Source organism: Danio rerio, chromosome 24 (genome assembly GCF_052040795.2).
Source record: "Danio rerio strain M-AB ecotype USA chromosome 24, GRCz13ab, whole genome shotgun sequence".
Taxonomy (NCBI): domain Eukaryota; kingdom Metazoa; phylum Chordata; class Actinopteri; order Cypriniformes; family Danionidae; genus Danio; species Danio rerio.
The window spans coordinates 27,267,999-27,282,452 of record NC_141044.1 but is presented as its reverse complement, the minus strand read 5'-3'; the positions used below and the strand labels follow the sequence as shown (position 1 = coordinate 27,282,452).

At 35.2% G+C, this 14,454-nt stretch overlaps 1 protein-coding gene across 1 annotated transcript in view; it reads right to left on the bottom strand.

Annotated features, from left to right (window-relative positions):
• Window positions 1–14,454, bottom strand: part of lipib (lipase, member Ib) — a 15,890-nt gene extending 1,436 nt beyond the window's left edge. The window contains exons 1-9 of the mRNA XM_087309575.1: window positions 14,094–14,454; window positions 9,310–9,686; window positions 7,209–7,317; window positions 5,212–5,313; window positions 4,690–4,779; window positions 2,527–2,694; window positions 501–590; window positions 317–425; window positions 61–234 (exon numbers count right to left, since the gene is read on the bottom strand). Coding sequence (XP_087165701.1) covers window positions 61–234; window positions 317–425; window positions 501–590; window positions 2,527–2,694; window positions 4,690–4,779; window positions 5,212–5,313; window positions 7,209–7,317; window positions 9,310–9,686; window positions 14,094–14,145 — 1,271 coding nt within the window. The 5' untranslated portion in view covers window positions 14,146–14,454. The remainder of the gene's footprint in view (window positions 1–60; window positions 235–316; window positions 426–500; window positions 591–2,526; window positions 2,695–4,689; window positions 4,780–5,211; window positions 5,314–7,208; window positions 7,318–9,309; window positions 9,687–14,093) is intronic.

Sequence of the window (14,454 nt, the reverse complement as noted above, 5' to 3'; positions counted from 1 at the left end):
TTATCAGGATGCATCCAAATTACAGTAATTAACTGAGAAATAAAACAACTAGATGTTAACCTGTATGGTTTTTCCAGTGGAGAGATCCGTATACGAAGCAGCCTTATCTTGTATCGAGGTCCAATAACATTTCCAGTGACGATCCGTAATGATATTTTCTGAATTGGATATAGATCCTCATCAAACTGCGCCAGTAGCCGAGTGGAGGTATACTGCTCAAACCTCATCAGTTTGCTAAACCAAATCACATGAAACAACAGTTACAGGACAGCAAGCCAAATACTGACGGGTCTGTGGTATTTAAATTCATACATACTTGTCTATGTGTGCCTCGGTTACATTTTTCCCATTGTGCAGTCGGAGTATGACCACTCCCCAGCGTAGGAACTGGTTCCAGGTAACTAAGTCCACTCTGTAACTCGTCTCTGTTCAAAAGAGAAAAAACATTATGGCACAAACTGCCTTATGAGGAAACTAATTGAACGGTTATGATAACTCACTGCTATAGGGGAGTTCTGCTGTTGTTGAGAAATATGCTCTAGTTTGTCCTAGTCTTAATAGCGTGTCCCTCCATTGGCTGAGGTCATAACCTAGGGAGGAAAATTATACAAGTTATTTACATTTTGTTGTTTCATAATTGTTGTCAGAAGCCGTTAAGCAAAACACTGCTTGATATTGTCAGCGATTTTATTTACATTCATGAAGCAAGAGGGTATTTTTATGCAAGCTACAAATATCAGATGTAATGTTCATGTTCGAAAAATATTGTAATGGTAAACTGGTATGATGCAAACATTAGATATTTGTTTACTTGCTCAAACTGCATACCAGAGTTCATGTTTTGAAGTTTTGGCCCCAATTGCCTTCCATATTAGTGGACATTTTCTTTTTAATGTGAAACTCCCAAATACCTAAATTTCTGTTGAAATTGAGTTTTGTCTGCAAATGTTCATAAATCAGGTAAACGTGATCATAATTTCTGAATGTGTCTGAATAAGCCATCTGAAATCTGCCATTTATTCTTCACTTGTCACAAATCTGTTTGAGTTTCTCCGGTAAAACACAAAGTAAGTTTTTTTGAAAAATGTTGAAAACCTGTAATCACTGACTTCTGTAGTATTTGTTTTTCATACTATGGAAGTCAGTGGTCTAACATTCTTCAAAATAGCTTATTTTGTGTTCAACAGAAAAGATAAACTTAGGGTTTAGAACCACTTAAAGGGGAGTAAATGTACATTTTGGGGGAACTATCTTTGAATTACAAAATATTTAGAGGGTGAATGGCCTGAAGGCTTTTAAATAAAAATGTATTTAATATGATTGCATCAACACAGTTTGTCACTGATAGCACATCCATGATCACAACAGCCAATTAAATAAATATATTTCAAACTTTATTTGCATACTGGAAATATACTAATGTTCTGGCATGCATGCAAACAAAAAGTGTTATATCACCTATAAAAATTGCCACCTCAACACAGTCAAACTGTCTACGCAGTGGAGAAACTCATTAAAGATGCTGGCTTTAACATGGTTTTGTACAGTGGCCGAGAGAGCTTAACATGCTGCAATTTAATAAAACACGTGAAATTACAAAACACACCCGCAAATTACGAAAAGATCTTCATCCGTTTGACAGCACACATACTGCAAATCCTCACAACGCAAAGTCGCAAACACTATAAAACGCCCTGCAATTCACACAACACAAACCTTAATAAAACGTGGTGCATTTCTCACAACACATAAAGAATGGAACACAATGGAAATGTTTCTAGGGGGCCCAAAAACATGACGGACAACGTTGAAGTTTTATGAGATCTTCAAAAGGTGAGTTTTTGTGTGTGTGTGTGTGTGTGTGTGTGTGTGTGTGTGTGTGTGTGTGTGTGTTTGTTTGTTTGTGTTTGTTTACCCAATACTAATGTTTTTAGTATTAATTAGCCTAAATAACCTAAACCTCCATAACCAGGATCCGTCACGTTTTAGGGTCTCCTTGAAACATTTCTGTTGTGTGTGAAATGCAGCGCATTTTCTTAATGTTTGTGTTGTGTAAAATGCAGTGCGTTTTATAATTTTTGTGTTGTGACTATGCAGCATGTGTGCTTTCAAATGGATGAAGATCTTTTCTCAATTTGCTAGCGTTTTTTTTTTTTTTTTTTAATAGTTGCAGCACATTAAGCTCTCTCAGCCACCGTAGTTTTGACCCCAACTGCCTTCCATAAAAAAACATCCATAAAATATGTCTCTATGGAAGGCAGTTGTGGCTGAAAGTCTTAAATCAAACCCTGTGAAACATAATAAAAGTATCTTTTTTGTGGTTTAGGCATCTACAGTGATATCTCAATAAGAAACATGACATTTGAATAGGTTACTCACCATGTACCCTCCTTTTGTGCAAATATAGTCATAAATACAACATTTTTTGGCCCTAACTTCCTTTCATATTACCCCACACGACTAAAGCGTTAGAGCTGTTTCAAACAAATGTCACGCATAAAATCATGGTTTACTAGGTCTGTTTACCTAAAACAGGACAGGAAGCGGGCTTGAAGGTCTCACACTGCAAACACTGGCCGCTGAGGAAGTCACTGTATGATGAACACGGGTATCCCGTAAGACTGCAGGTGCGATTCAGAGAGCACAGGTACAGAAACACTGACCTCTGGTGATCACACACAAAATAAGATTTCCCTGTGGTGAAGGTAAAGAGAAATTAGATTAGATCTTTAGCCCTGTTGCCTGTTTAACGTAATAGTATATTGAATTCAGTCCCATTGTATGGATTACATAATGTAAGGCAAGATGTGTGTAATACACTTTCAGAGACGGGGCTTTTTGGCTTTCCATAGTCTTTTTTTCTCTCTCCTTTTTTCCAGTTTAATGTTAAGAATACATCTGCAATGCTCTTAAGTGTTTATTTGATCACACATCAGTTGACTAGCAGTAGATTTCTATTTTAAAACATTTCTGTTTTATCAAAATAATTTTTTTCCCTCTGCATTGAGCTACAAATCTCTATTCCAGCAACTTTTAATCATGTGTGTATGTTACATTTTTTTTACATAGGTATACACTCACCAGCCACTTTATTAGGTACATCTTATTACTACTACAGGGTCGGACCCCCTTTTGCCTTCAGAACTGCCTTAATCCTTCATGACATAGATTCAACAAGTGACTGGAAATATTCCACAGAGGTTTTGGTCTATATTGGCATGATAGCATCACACAGTTGCTGCAGATTTGTCGGCCTTCATACCCATGATGGAAATCTCCACCACATCCCAAAGGTGCTCTATTGGATTGAGCTATGGTGACTGTGGAGGCCATTTAAGGTCAGTGAACTCATTGTCTTGTTCAAGAAACCAGTCTGAGAGGATTTGCTCTTTATGACATGATGTGTAATGCTGCTGGAAGTAGCCATCAGAAGGTGGGTACACTGGTCATAAAGAGATGGACATGGGCAGCAACAATACTCAGGTAGGCTGTGGCTTTGACATAATGCTCAATTGGTATTAATGGGTCCAAAGTGTGCAAAGTAAATACCCCCCACACCATTACACCAACACCACCAGCTTGAACCATTGATACAAGGCAGAATGGATCCATGCTTTAATGTTGTTGACGCTAAATTTTGACTCTACCATTTGAATGCTGTAGCAGAAATCCAGACTCATCAGACCAGGCAACATTTTTCCTATCTTTCATTGTTCAATTTTGGTAAACCTGTGCCAATTGTAGCCTCAGTTTCCTGTTCTTAGCTGACAGGAATGGCACCCGGTCTTCTGCTGCTGCAGCCCATTCACCTTAAGATTGGACGTGTTGTGCATTCAGAGATGCTCTTCTGCACACCTCGGTTGTAGCAAGTGTTTATTTGAGTTACTGCTGCCTTTCGATCAGCTGGAACCAGTCTTGCCAATTTCCTCTGACCTCTGGCATCAACAAAGCATTTGCACCCACAGAACTCCCGCTCACTGGATTTTTTCTCTTTTTCAGAACATTCTCTTTAAACCCTAGAGATGGTTGTGCGTGAAAATCCCAGTAAATCAGCAGTTTCTGAAATACTCAGACCAGCCCGTCTGGCACAAACAACCATGTTCAAAGTCACTTAAATCATCTTTCTACCTCATTCTGATGCTCGGTTTGAACTGCAGCAGATCATCTTGACCTTGTCTACATACCTAAATGCAGTGAGTTGCTGCCATGTGACTGACTGATTAGAAATTTGCGTTAACGAGCAGTTAGACACATGTACCTAATAAAGTGGCCGGTGAGTGTATATTCAAACATAATATACTGATTAAGTTCATTTTATATACAACTTCATCCAGTGTTGATTTCTTTTTGTACTAGAAGTGTGTGCAAATTTCTCACTTATTTAATTAAATAATAGCTTATTTGCATATTTCAATATAGCATTTTTAGAAAACTTGTAATACAAAAATGTTTGTAATTATTAATATAATCAAGTGGAAAAGATACTATTAGTTTTTTCTTTATTTTATTTTTTACTTATTGTGTAAAAATTTAATTACAAAACCAGATTTTTGCATTTTATTTAGCATTTTATGTGATATCTAAAATAATTTAACTGATTCTACTGAATTATTTTGGGATGCTGATTCTACTGAATAATTTGTATCTCCACCCTGACCTCTCCCAAAAGTTTAATCTTAACGTACTGACCTGAGAAGATGGTTTTGGGACATCCCGGCTGATCTAATCCTCCATTGGCATAGAAATCAATATGACCATGCGTTCCTCTGAGGCCAAAGGCTGCCACAGGAAACAGAGCATAGGATTGTTAGGCTAATTTTGGCATGCTATGTAGTACTGTTTTAGCATTGACATTTCTAATGTGATAAATGACCTTAGATCCTATCCAATTAATGACTGGATTGAATGTGACATGATTAAACATGGCAACATTGGTTATGTAAAAAGTTTGATTGCCCTACTAAAATATTTTATATTTATTCATGGAATAGCAATGCAAAATAAAAAATAAAAAACTTTTAAAAATGTTCAAAATAATTTGCCTGACAATACTTTTAGGAATGAAAACTATTGTTAGATTTAATGATATTTAGTGGGTGTCTCCTGTATTGTTTTTCCTACATTATATTAGGCAGCTTACTTTAAATGCACACATATATAGCCATAGCTGTATGTGAATATATAGAGTATCTTCAGAATTATCATACTTACAATTCATATCTGTGTGCAGCACATCTACAAACTGGGCATCGGTTGGATCGAGACGTTCCTCAGGCGAAACACTGGCAAACATTGGCCCTGCTGGATCCAGACCTACAGTAGACAAGTAAAGCTTAATTTAGTAAGCATGATTAACTAACTGAGGAAGGCATTGTGCCGAAACGTCTGTGTTTTGTTTCACTTGAAGAATGTAAAATAAAAACAATACAAAGCAATTATTTAATGAGTGTGAATCATGACCTTCTAAATAATATTATTGACAAGATTAGAGCACCGAAATTATAATTTTTTTTTTTAACGCAAGCACGCAGGGCAAACTTCATTACTCAACATGATTAACTAACTGAGACAGTTCACCTGACACGACACTGAAAACATACTATTTACTGACATTTACTTGGTTCCAAACTATTATGAGTTTGTCTTCTGTTAAACACAAAAGAAGATATTTTGAAGTATGTTGGAAACCGAGAGCCATTAACTAAAAAAAAAATGTGGAAGTAAATGGTTACCAGTTTACAACATTCTACGCAATATTTACTTTTGTGATCTTCAGAAGAAATTAAGGATGCATGGCCCCTGAAAACGTTTTTTTTTCCCCCCTAGCTTTTAAGATATTTTTTTTATTGTTGTCAATGGAACCACCACGTTTTTGAAAATGCCAGCAGCTTAGCTTGAATTTTACACTTGGCATTGAGAATTTTTAAAAAGGTGACAGATCTGACACCATCATGATTTTCGGCAGCTGAGCATTTATAGAAGACTGCTGGCATTTTCAAAAATGCTGCACTTCTATTAAGAACGATAGAAAAAAACTCAGCTTGGGAAAAAAAAAAACACTTTGGTGGACACACGCCCTAAGATTTGGGACAAAGAGGAGGGTGAGTAAATGATGATAGATTTTAAATTTTTTTTTACTGGACTCTCTTGAAGTGTCAGTTGTGTTTCTTTGCCCGTTTACATTAATATGTTTTAGTTTTAAAATGCATAGATTTTGCTGCGGTTACAGCTTTTGTCTACACTACCCGAAAACAGAGCTTTTTAAAAATCCAGAAGATGCCGTTTTTACTTTAAAATGCTGCTGCTCCGTGTTAGTGTGGATGGGGGAAGATAGAGACATCTGAAATCGGAGGCATGACTGCAGACATTCGCCTATCTTATTGGGGCTTTACCCACAATTTTAAGTGCACAAAGTTCAGTCTTGTACCCATTCCTGAAGTTCAGACTTCGCAAGTTTGATATGAAAAACAAACTCCCGAGGACACGTCAGGTAAAAACAGTGTATTTTACGTCATTCGCATCATCCTGGCTATGTTGTTTCATTATCTTAACAATAAAAAGAAAACATGATATGAGGAACTGCCTATTTTCATTTTGATATTAACTAACTAAACACTAAAAATTTTGAGGCATGTTGTAGCTACATATTTATATGAGCGTCATCTTCACTACATTTAGAACAAAACGGAGCCTATAATATAACTGCCTCCTTTCATTTTCGTTATAAAATATGAAACATACCCTCTCTTTTGCTAAATATCAGTTTCAATAAGCAATAAGGCCATTATAAAAGTCAAATGTGCAGAATTAGTGTAAGTGGTTACATAAATTAATTAACTTATCTCTGCACTCAGCCAAAACGCGTTACCTGAGAACAAGTAATAGATTCAGACCATTAGATAAACACCAGATGAATTAAATATTACATTCACAATTATAGTGAAATTAAATCCAGTGGAAAATCCCTGATGAACTGTCCGACCTACGCTGCTCTCAGCCAGGAAGCTGTGCTCAAAGTACATGCTGACTACCTGGAGCTCAGACCTCCACATACGCTGTAGTGCATGTCAGAGTGTGTGTGGTGTCACGTGATGTGCATTTTCAGTGTAGTGTGGACAGAGATCTGTTCAGAAACGCTAGGGGAAACGCCAGTGTGGACGTGGATCGTTTTTTTTCAAAAATGTGTGTAAACGAGGCCTAAATCTCACCTGTGATTCTGCCCACTCGTCCTCCCAACATTGCGCCAATAAAACCAGCCACATGTGCCCCAAGGCTCACACCAATCAGGTGGATAGAGTCAAGAGAGGCTCCCTCTTTCTGAAAGATTCCAACACATCCATTATTTCACGCTGAAATCAAATCAGTTTCTGTGTCCAAACCCTGTATTCGATAAACGATAAATGAACATGGTCTAATGTATGTGTGTGCTGGTGTGTGTAAGGTTTATGTATTTATAACCACCTCAGAGGGTATTGGGGGTCCGAAGTCAATGGCATTGTAAACTTGGGGGTCACGGGATGAAAAGTTTGGGAACCCCTGGCTTAGGTGAATGCAAAATTTTTCAGAAACTCTAGGAATTGGTACTTTGAATTTGTATTGGTACTATTTTGAAATGGTTGGTTTTGACCATATTTGGAGGGGGCAACTTTAAGGTATTTTGTAATTAATATTAGTCATATTATAATATGTATTAAAATATGTATAATATATATTAACCTCCACATAAACAGATTAGTTTTATGAGGTTATTGCTTTCCTTTTCAGAAAAATCACAGTAAGAGATAAGTGATATGACACAATGCATAAATGTGCATTAAACTCTTATATTCAGCAGTGTACATGTGTTTGTTGCTTCATTACAAACATACACAAATGTACGCAATGAAACATACGACAATATACATGTTAAACTAACAAAAGATACATCTGAACAGACCATATGTCTCTTCAGGGTGGCACTGAATAAATTTATAATCTGTATATCCCACATTTTGCTTTCTTTTGTGGTGAGAATAGAACTGCTCACTCTTTCTTAAAGCCTTCATTTTCAGAATAAAAGCCTCACAAACATATTAATGATACAAGCTTAGACAAACTTAAAATAGGAGGAAATTATTGTTGTAATCTCACTAGGAAACCTTGTAGCCAATTAAATGTTGCCTGAGGTGTCTGTCTTTTAGATGAATAAACAATCGAGTTGTGGCTTACTGTATGCCGTTTCCATGTACTGAATTCTTAATTATACAGCTATGCCTAGGTACAGTTGAAGTCAGAATTATTAGCCTCCTGTTTATTTTCCCCCAATTTCTGTTTCACTGAGAGATTTTTTTTTTCAACACAATAAATACTTATTTCTAATAACTGATTTTTTTTACTTTGCCATGATGACAATAAATGATATTTGACAAGATATTTTTCAAGACACTTCTATACAGCTTAAAGTGACATTTAAAGGCTTAACTAGGTTAATTAGGTTAACTGGGCAGGTTAGGGTAATTAGGCAATGTATTGTTTATCGATGGTTTATTCTATAGACAAATCAAGAAAAATATATAGTCTAAAGGGGCTAATAATTTTGACCTTAATGTTTTTAAAAAAATAAAAAACTGCTTTTTATTTAAGCTAAAAAAAAAAAAACAAATAAGACTTTCTCCAGAAGAAAATTTGGTCCCACTTTATATTAAGTGTCCTTAACTACTATGTACTTACATCAAAAAATAAATGCAATGTACTTACTGTGTTTATAATGTATTTGAGAACACTTGTGGTGCATTTGAGTTGGGATAGAGGTTGGGTTATGGACAGGTTTGGTGGCATGGGTAAGTGGAAGGGTAGGTTAAGGTGTAAGGGATGGTCAACAGTGTATTTATCAATGTAATTACAAAAGTTAATTACATATGTAATTACATACATGTATTAATCATGCATAAGTACAAAGTAAATACATGTATTTACACAATAAGTACATTGTAACAAACTATTAATTCCTGTGTAAGTACATATTAGTTAGGGCCACTTAATATGAAGTGGGACCAAATATTATTATCAGACATACTGTGAAAATTTCCTTGCTCTGTTGAACATAATTTGGGAAATATTTAAAAAAGAAAAAGATATTCAAGGGGGTTTAATAATTCTGACCTCAACTGTATATCCAGATTTTTATTCTCCTTTAATGTGTGATATGACCAAATGAAGCACATAAACAGCTATAGAGACAAAGTTATCGCAATTCAAATGAGTAAAGACTTGGACCCAGAAACAATATTCAATACTCAAACAGCATAGGAACAACCGCTGACTCTATACCTCCATGCTCTCTATGAAGCGGGTGATGTTCAGAGCCGTGCCCCGTGTGTTGGCCACTGCTGTTAAGTAGTTGAGGTTTGCTGCTCCTCTGTTCCAGTCCACTACCAGGATGTTCATGTCCTTCTGAGCTGCTAGCAGGTGTACGATGTGGTTGATCCAGATTGGCGGTGCCCCAGTGGGTCGGTACCCATGGATGACAAAGGTGGTGGGTCTGGTTACGTTAAAAAGGGGTTGTTGGGTGAAGTTGTGGTGTGGTAGCTCCTGACCACACTCGAGGTTGGCACGGGTGTAGAGCAGCAGGCGCACGTATAGATTGGTCCCTATGAAAGACTCGTGGAAGTCCAGATCTGTGAAGTTGTCGCAGTCATTGTCCTCACCTGATGATAAAAGACACTTGCTTACAGGTGTGCACTTTAAATGATGGATTGTATAGTTTAACACATTGCTAGCAAGTTTTATCAGACAGATTAGCACACTGTTTACATCTTCATGAACTGCTAGCATGTTTCCTAAGCCAGTGGTTCTCAAACGTTTTTCATCAAGTACCACCTCAAAAATGGTCTCTCCAAGTACCACCATAATGACAAGGCAGATTAATTGAAATATTTGTATATCTATTTGTATATCTTTAAAATCTAAGCATTAACTTGTAATTTAAAATAAATGATTTGGAATTACATATTTAAATTAGAAATTAGATCTGCTTACTGCGCGTCCTTTAAAGTACATTTGTCAGAAAAGTGAGTAATTATAGACAGAAATACACTGCTTGACCAATTCATACATGATTTATCCATTCATACATGTGGATTTTCCATGATTTGAGATCTCGTCTTAAGTGGGCCATGGAGTTTGTGTTTACCACACACAGAGACTGACTTTAATTAGGCTATATTCTAGCTCCAAGCTTCAAGCATGGCAAAGTTGCTTGAGTTTATGTTCTGTGTCCAGTGACATTTAAATCACATCCAGATAAATTAGCCTAAATCTGAGGTAACAAATTAATCGAAAGCCACTCTGCTTTACAAAACAAATAACTTTATATATCGAAAACATGCATTATTTAAATTTTTTTGTGTTAACTACAAACACACTTTTTTTAAAAACACATGTGTGCCAATTATTTCACCAATGATGCAGCATGCAGTAACTGAAATGCCAACACAACAGCACTGGTTTGCAAAAACGCGTCTCTAGCGTCTATCTGCTCCGCAAGCGCCGCGGAAAGCTCTTTCTCTGGCTCTGCGCCAAAGTGGGTTGATTTTTAGCATCTGAAAATGTAATGAACTAAAGTGAACATTCTAAGCACACTGATGCGATCGGACGCTTCAGGAAACAACCGGTGCTGATCACATCAGTGTAATCGTTCGAGTCAAAGGGTTAATAGTATGTTAATTTTATTTTTCCATTCATTATTCAGTATTACTCCGTGTACCATTAGAAGGAAGCCTACACACCACTAGTGGTACCCGTACCACAGTTTGACAATCACTGACCTAAGCTGATTATTAGGCGATAGATGGATAGATAGAGCATCAGTTATCATGATTTAGCGCACTTTTTCTAACATATTTTTCTAAATGCTAAAATGTTTTAGCATGTTCGTGCTAGGCTATTTCCTGAGGTGATGGTTTAGCTTTGCTAGTGATGTATGGAGTGTCAGACTATTGATGTTTCTACAATTCATCACATTACATGCTACTTATGACAAGGTTAGCATTTCCTAAGCTGATAGATGATAGATAGATAGATAGATAGATAGATAGATAGATAGATAGATAGATAGATAGATATAGATAGATAGATAGATAGATAGATAGATAGATAGATAGATAGATAGATAGATAGATAGATAGATAGATAGATAGATAGATAGATAGATAGATAATTTCTACAGTTCAAAACATTGCTAACATGCTATAGCAAAGGTAGCATGGTAGCATTTATTATGACTTTGATTAAACATTGAGAAGATTTTATGTAAAGTTAGATATAATATTACTTCTAACATAATTTGCTTGCATATGTCATTTCATTAAGCTTTAAACTAGTGAAAATAAGTTAAATAAAAGTAATAATTTGAGTTTTATCAAATTCCTGATAGTCTCTATTCTCATCCTCTCTTATTCTTTCCCAAAATTGACATAGACTGATCAAGTCAAGTAAGCCTGGATTTCAGCGACCCAGTTCCCGCTTCATCTTCCCGTGCGTCATTAAGCATCAGTGTTTCATGCATCCATTTCTCTTCCTGCATGACAATCTTCTTCAATTCATCTTGCATATCTTTACCTCATATGCTGCATCCACTTCATAAATAAGCCACGTGGCCTCTCAGGTTTTCCTTGTAGATTTGCGACCCTAGAGATCATCTTGTGCTCTGTAATTAGCCTCTGCACGTAAGGCACAATTGGATCATGCTTCTATAAAAAAGCAGATCATCCCACTTCTCCTTCCACATGTTCCTCTCCCAGCACTGGAAAGATCTGCCATTATTACAGGTGTCGAGTCACATGAGCTTATTGTATTTAACCCTCATCTGTTATGTCTGCCATCTGCAAGTGTTACCAATTTAAGCAGACTACTAAAATAAAATTAGTAAATATAGGCCACAAACTAATAGCCTATTTGGTCACATTTAACAGGACCTGAAATCTGAAGATTAGCTTAAAATGTTGTTCTGAACTAATTAATGGCAAACGTTTATACACAGGTGAATTATAGTAATGTTCAGGCTAGGTTTGTTGCAGTTTAAGTCAAAATGTTTTGATATAGTTGAATTTTTCCAGTCACACCTAACAATATGGAACAAATAAGGTATTAACAGGCTGTTTGATGGGTCTTAAAAAGTCTTAAGTCTCAAGTTAAAAATTTTAGGCCTTAAAAGGTTTTGCTAAAATGTTGTGTTGTATCTTTTTTTTTTTTTTTTTTTACCTTTTTTTCTTAGTTTTCCTTTGCTCGTGTATTGCTACCCATCTGGCCATTAATACTTTATTTACCATTATGGCTTAATTATTTTTCTTAAAATAAAATTTGTCTAAAAGTGCTCCATGTATTTACTTCTGAGGACACCGACCTGGACAGATTGTTGTGCGTTCGTTTAGATTATTATTAACTTTTAGTTTTTTAAAATTATTTTAAAGAAAGTTTATGTTGGGGAAAAAAGTGTATGAATACAAGTAGAGCTTGTTAGTTTTTACACAATATTTAAATATTTTGCTAAGAAATATCTACAATATGGACATTTTTTATTATTAAATTATTAATGCATTATTAAATTATAATAATTTTTTGAAAGGGCAAATAAAAATCTTTTCCATCTGAGCCATTTGAAAAAAACCTTAGTGTTTAGCCCTTTATGAGTCTAAAATGTAGTTTATAATGGTCTTAAAAATCTCTTAAAGTCTTAAATTTAACTTAGTGAAACCTGCAGAAACCTTGATTTACTAACATGAGCAAACAAATGATAAAAAATACATTCATTCAAGTATTTATTCATGTTAGTTCATGAAAATAGCTTTCATTTTACTAATGTCATCTAATGTTAACAAGCACACAGTTTGAACTATGTAAACTATATGATTAATAAATTAAATTTTTTGTTCATTTCGACCCTTAGTTGAGTGCAAAATTATTTTACAGGTGCAATTACAAACCTAGGAATTGGCTCTTATTTGATATGGTTCATTTTGACCATACTTGGAAGAGCCAACTAAGTATTTGCAATATTTTGTAGTATATAATACATTAATATATATTAATTATAATATATTGTAATATGTATAATTTAACCTCCACATAAACAGATGAGTTTTATGAGGTTATTGCTTTCCTTTCAGTCCAGAAAAATCACAGTAAGAGCTGAGTGATATGACACAATGCATAAATTTGCATTAAACGCTTATATTCAGCAGTGTACATGTGTTACAAACATATGCAAATTTACTCAAGGAAACAAACGTAAATTTCACAATATACATGTTAAAATAACAAAAGAACATCTGAAAAGACCTTAAGTCTCTTCAGGGTGGCACTGAAATAATTTATAATCCATATATTCCACATTTTGCTTTTTGTGTCTTATCTTTTTTTAGGGGTCGCCACAGTGAAATAACCTGCCCAATAAATGTTAATTGTTCATAAATTGTTCATTCTTTGTTTATGTTAGTAAATATATTAACATTTACTACCTGTCTCAAATTGTAAAGTGTTAGCAAATGTTCCTTTTTAATAATTTCTTATAAGGCTGTTAATAAAATCAAGCAACTTGAACTAATTATTTAAATCCGTTTTCTTATGTTCATTCAATAACTCTATTGAAAACATTGTCTGAATTTGTTTATTACACTCAAACTTGGTTGTAGTTTAATATTAATATTTTATTGAAACACCTACAAAGATTAAAGTACTTGATCATTGACTTACATCAATAAAATTGACTAAAATAATAAGTTAAACATTGTACAGCTTAAAAATATTCAGTTGTAATTAGATTAGTTCATTAAAACAAGTTGAAGTAGCATTTAAACATTTGTAATTATGACTTTTTAGTCATATTTTTTACAGTGTGCATAGTAAATCCAAAATTTTAAAAGGTCTTTTTTTATAACATGCACCTGTTGAATCTCATCACACAGTTAAACACAAAATATTGAATCAGAAATGGAAAAGCTCTGGCTAAATACATCTCAAAACCAGCAGACAAGCTCCAGACAGGAAGTCAGTGGATCATAGTTAAGCAAATTATATCTGTAATCTACTGGACAGAGTCCTGTCCTATCTCTTACCTTTACAAAGCAGAAAGATGCTCAATAAAATCAGGAAACGCCACGGTGACATCCTTACACACAAGATGAGAGAGACAGATGAGGAATATCATGAACACTATAGAAATAACATTGCAGTGTGTGTAGTGAAGGAATGACCGAGTGTTAAAGGGGCTGTGGGCGGAGCTAAGGAGATTGAATGACATCATCACACATGCTCACAGTGTGGAAGACTGGTGGTAGATCAGCCTTCTCGATCAGCAGGACAGCTTAGGACTTCCAGAAGAGTACAGAAAACCAAACCTGCATGACTCTGCATGACTCTATCTCTATTTAAGGATACAAAGAGATGCTTTTGAAGAATGTCAATGTTTTTTAATCA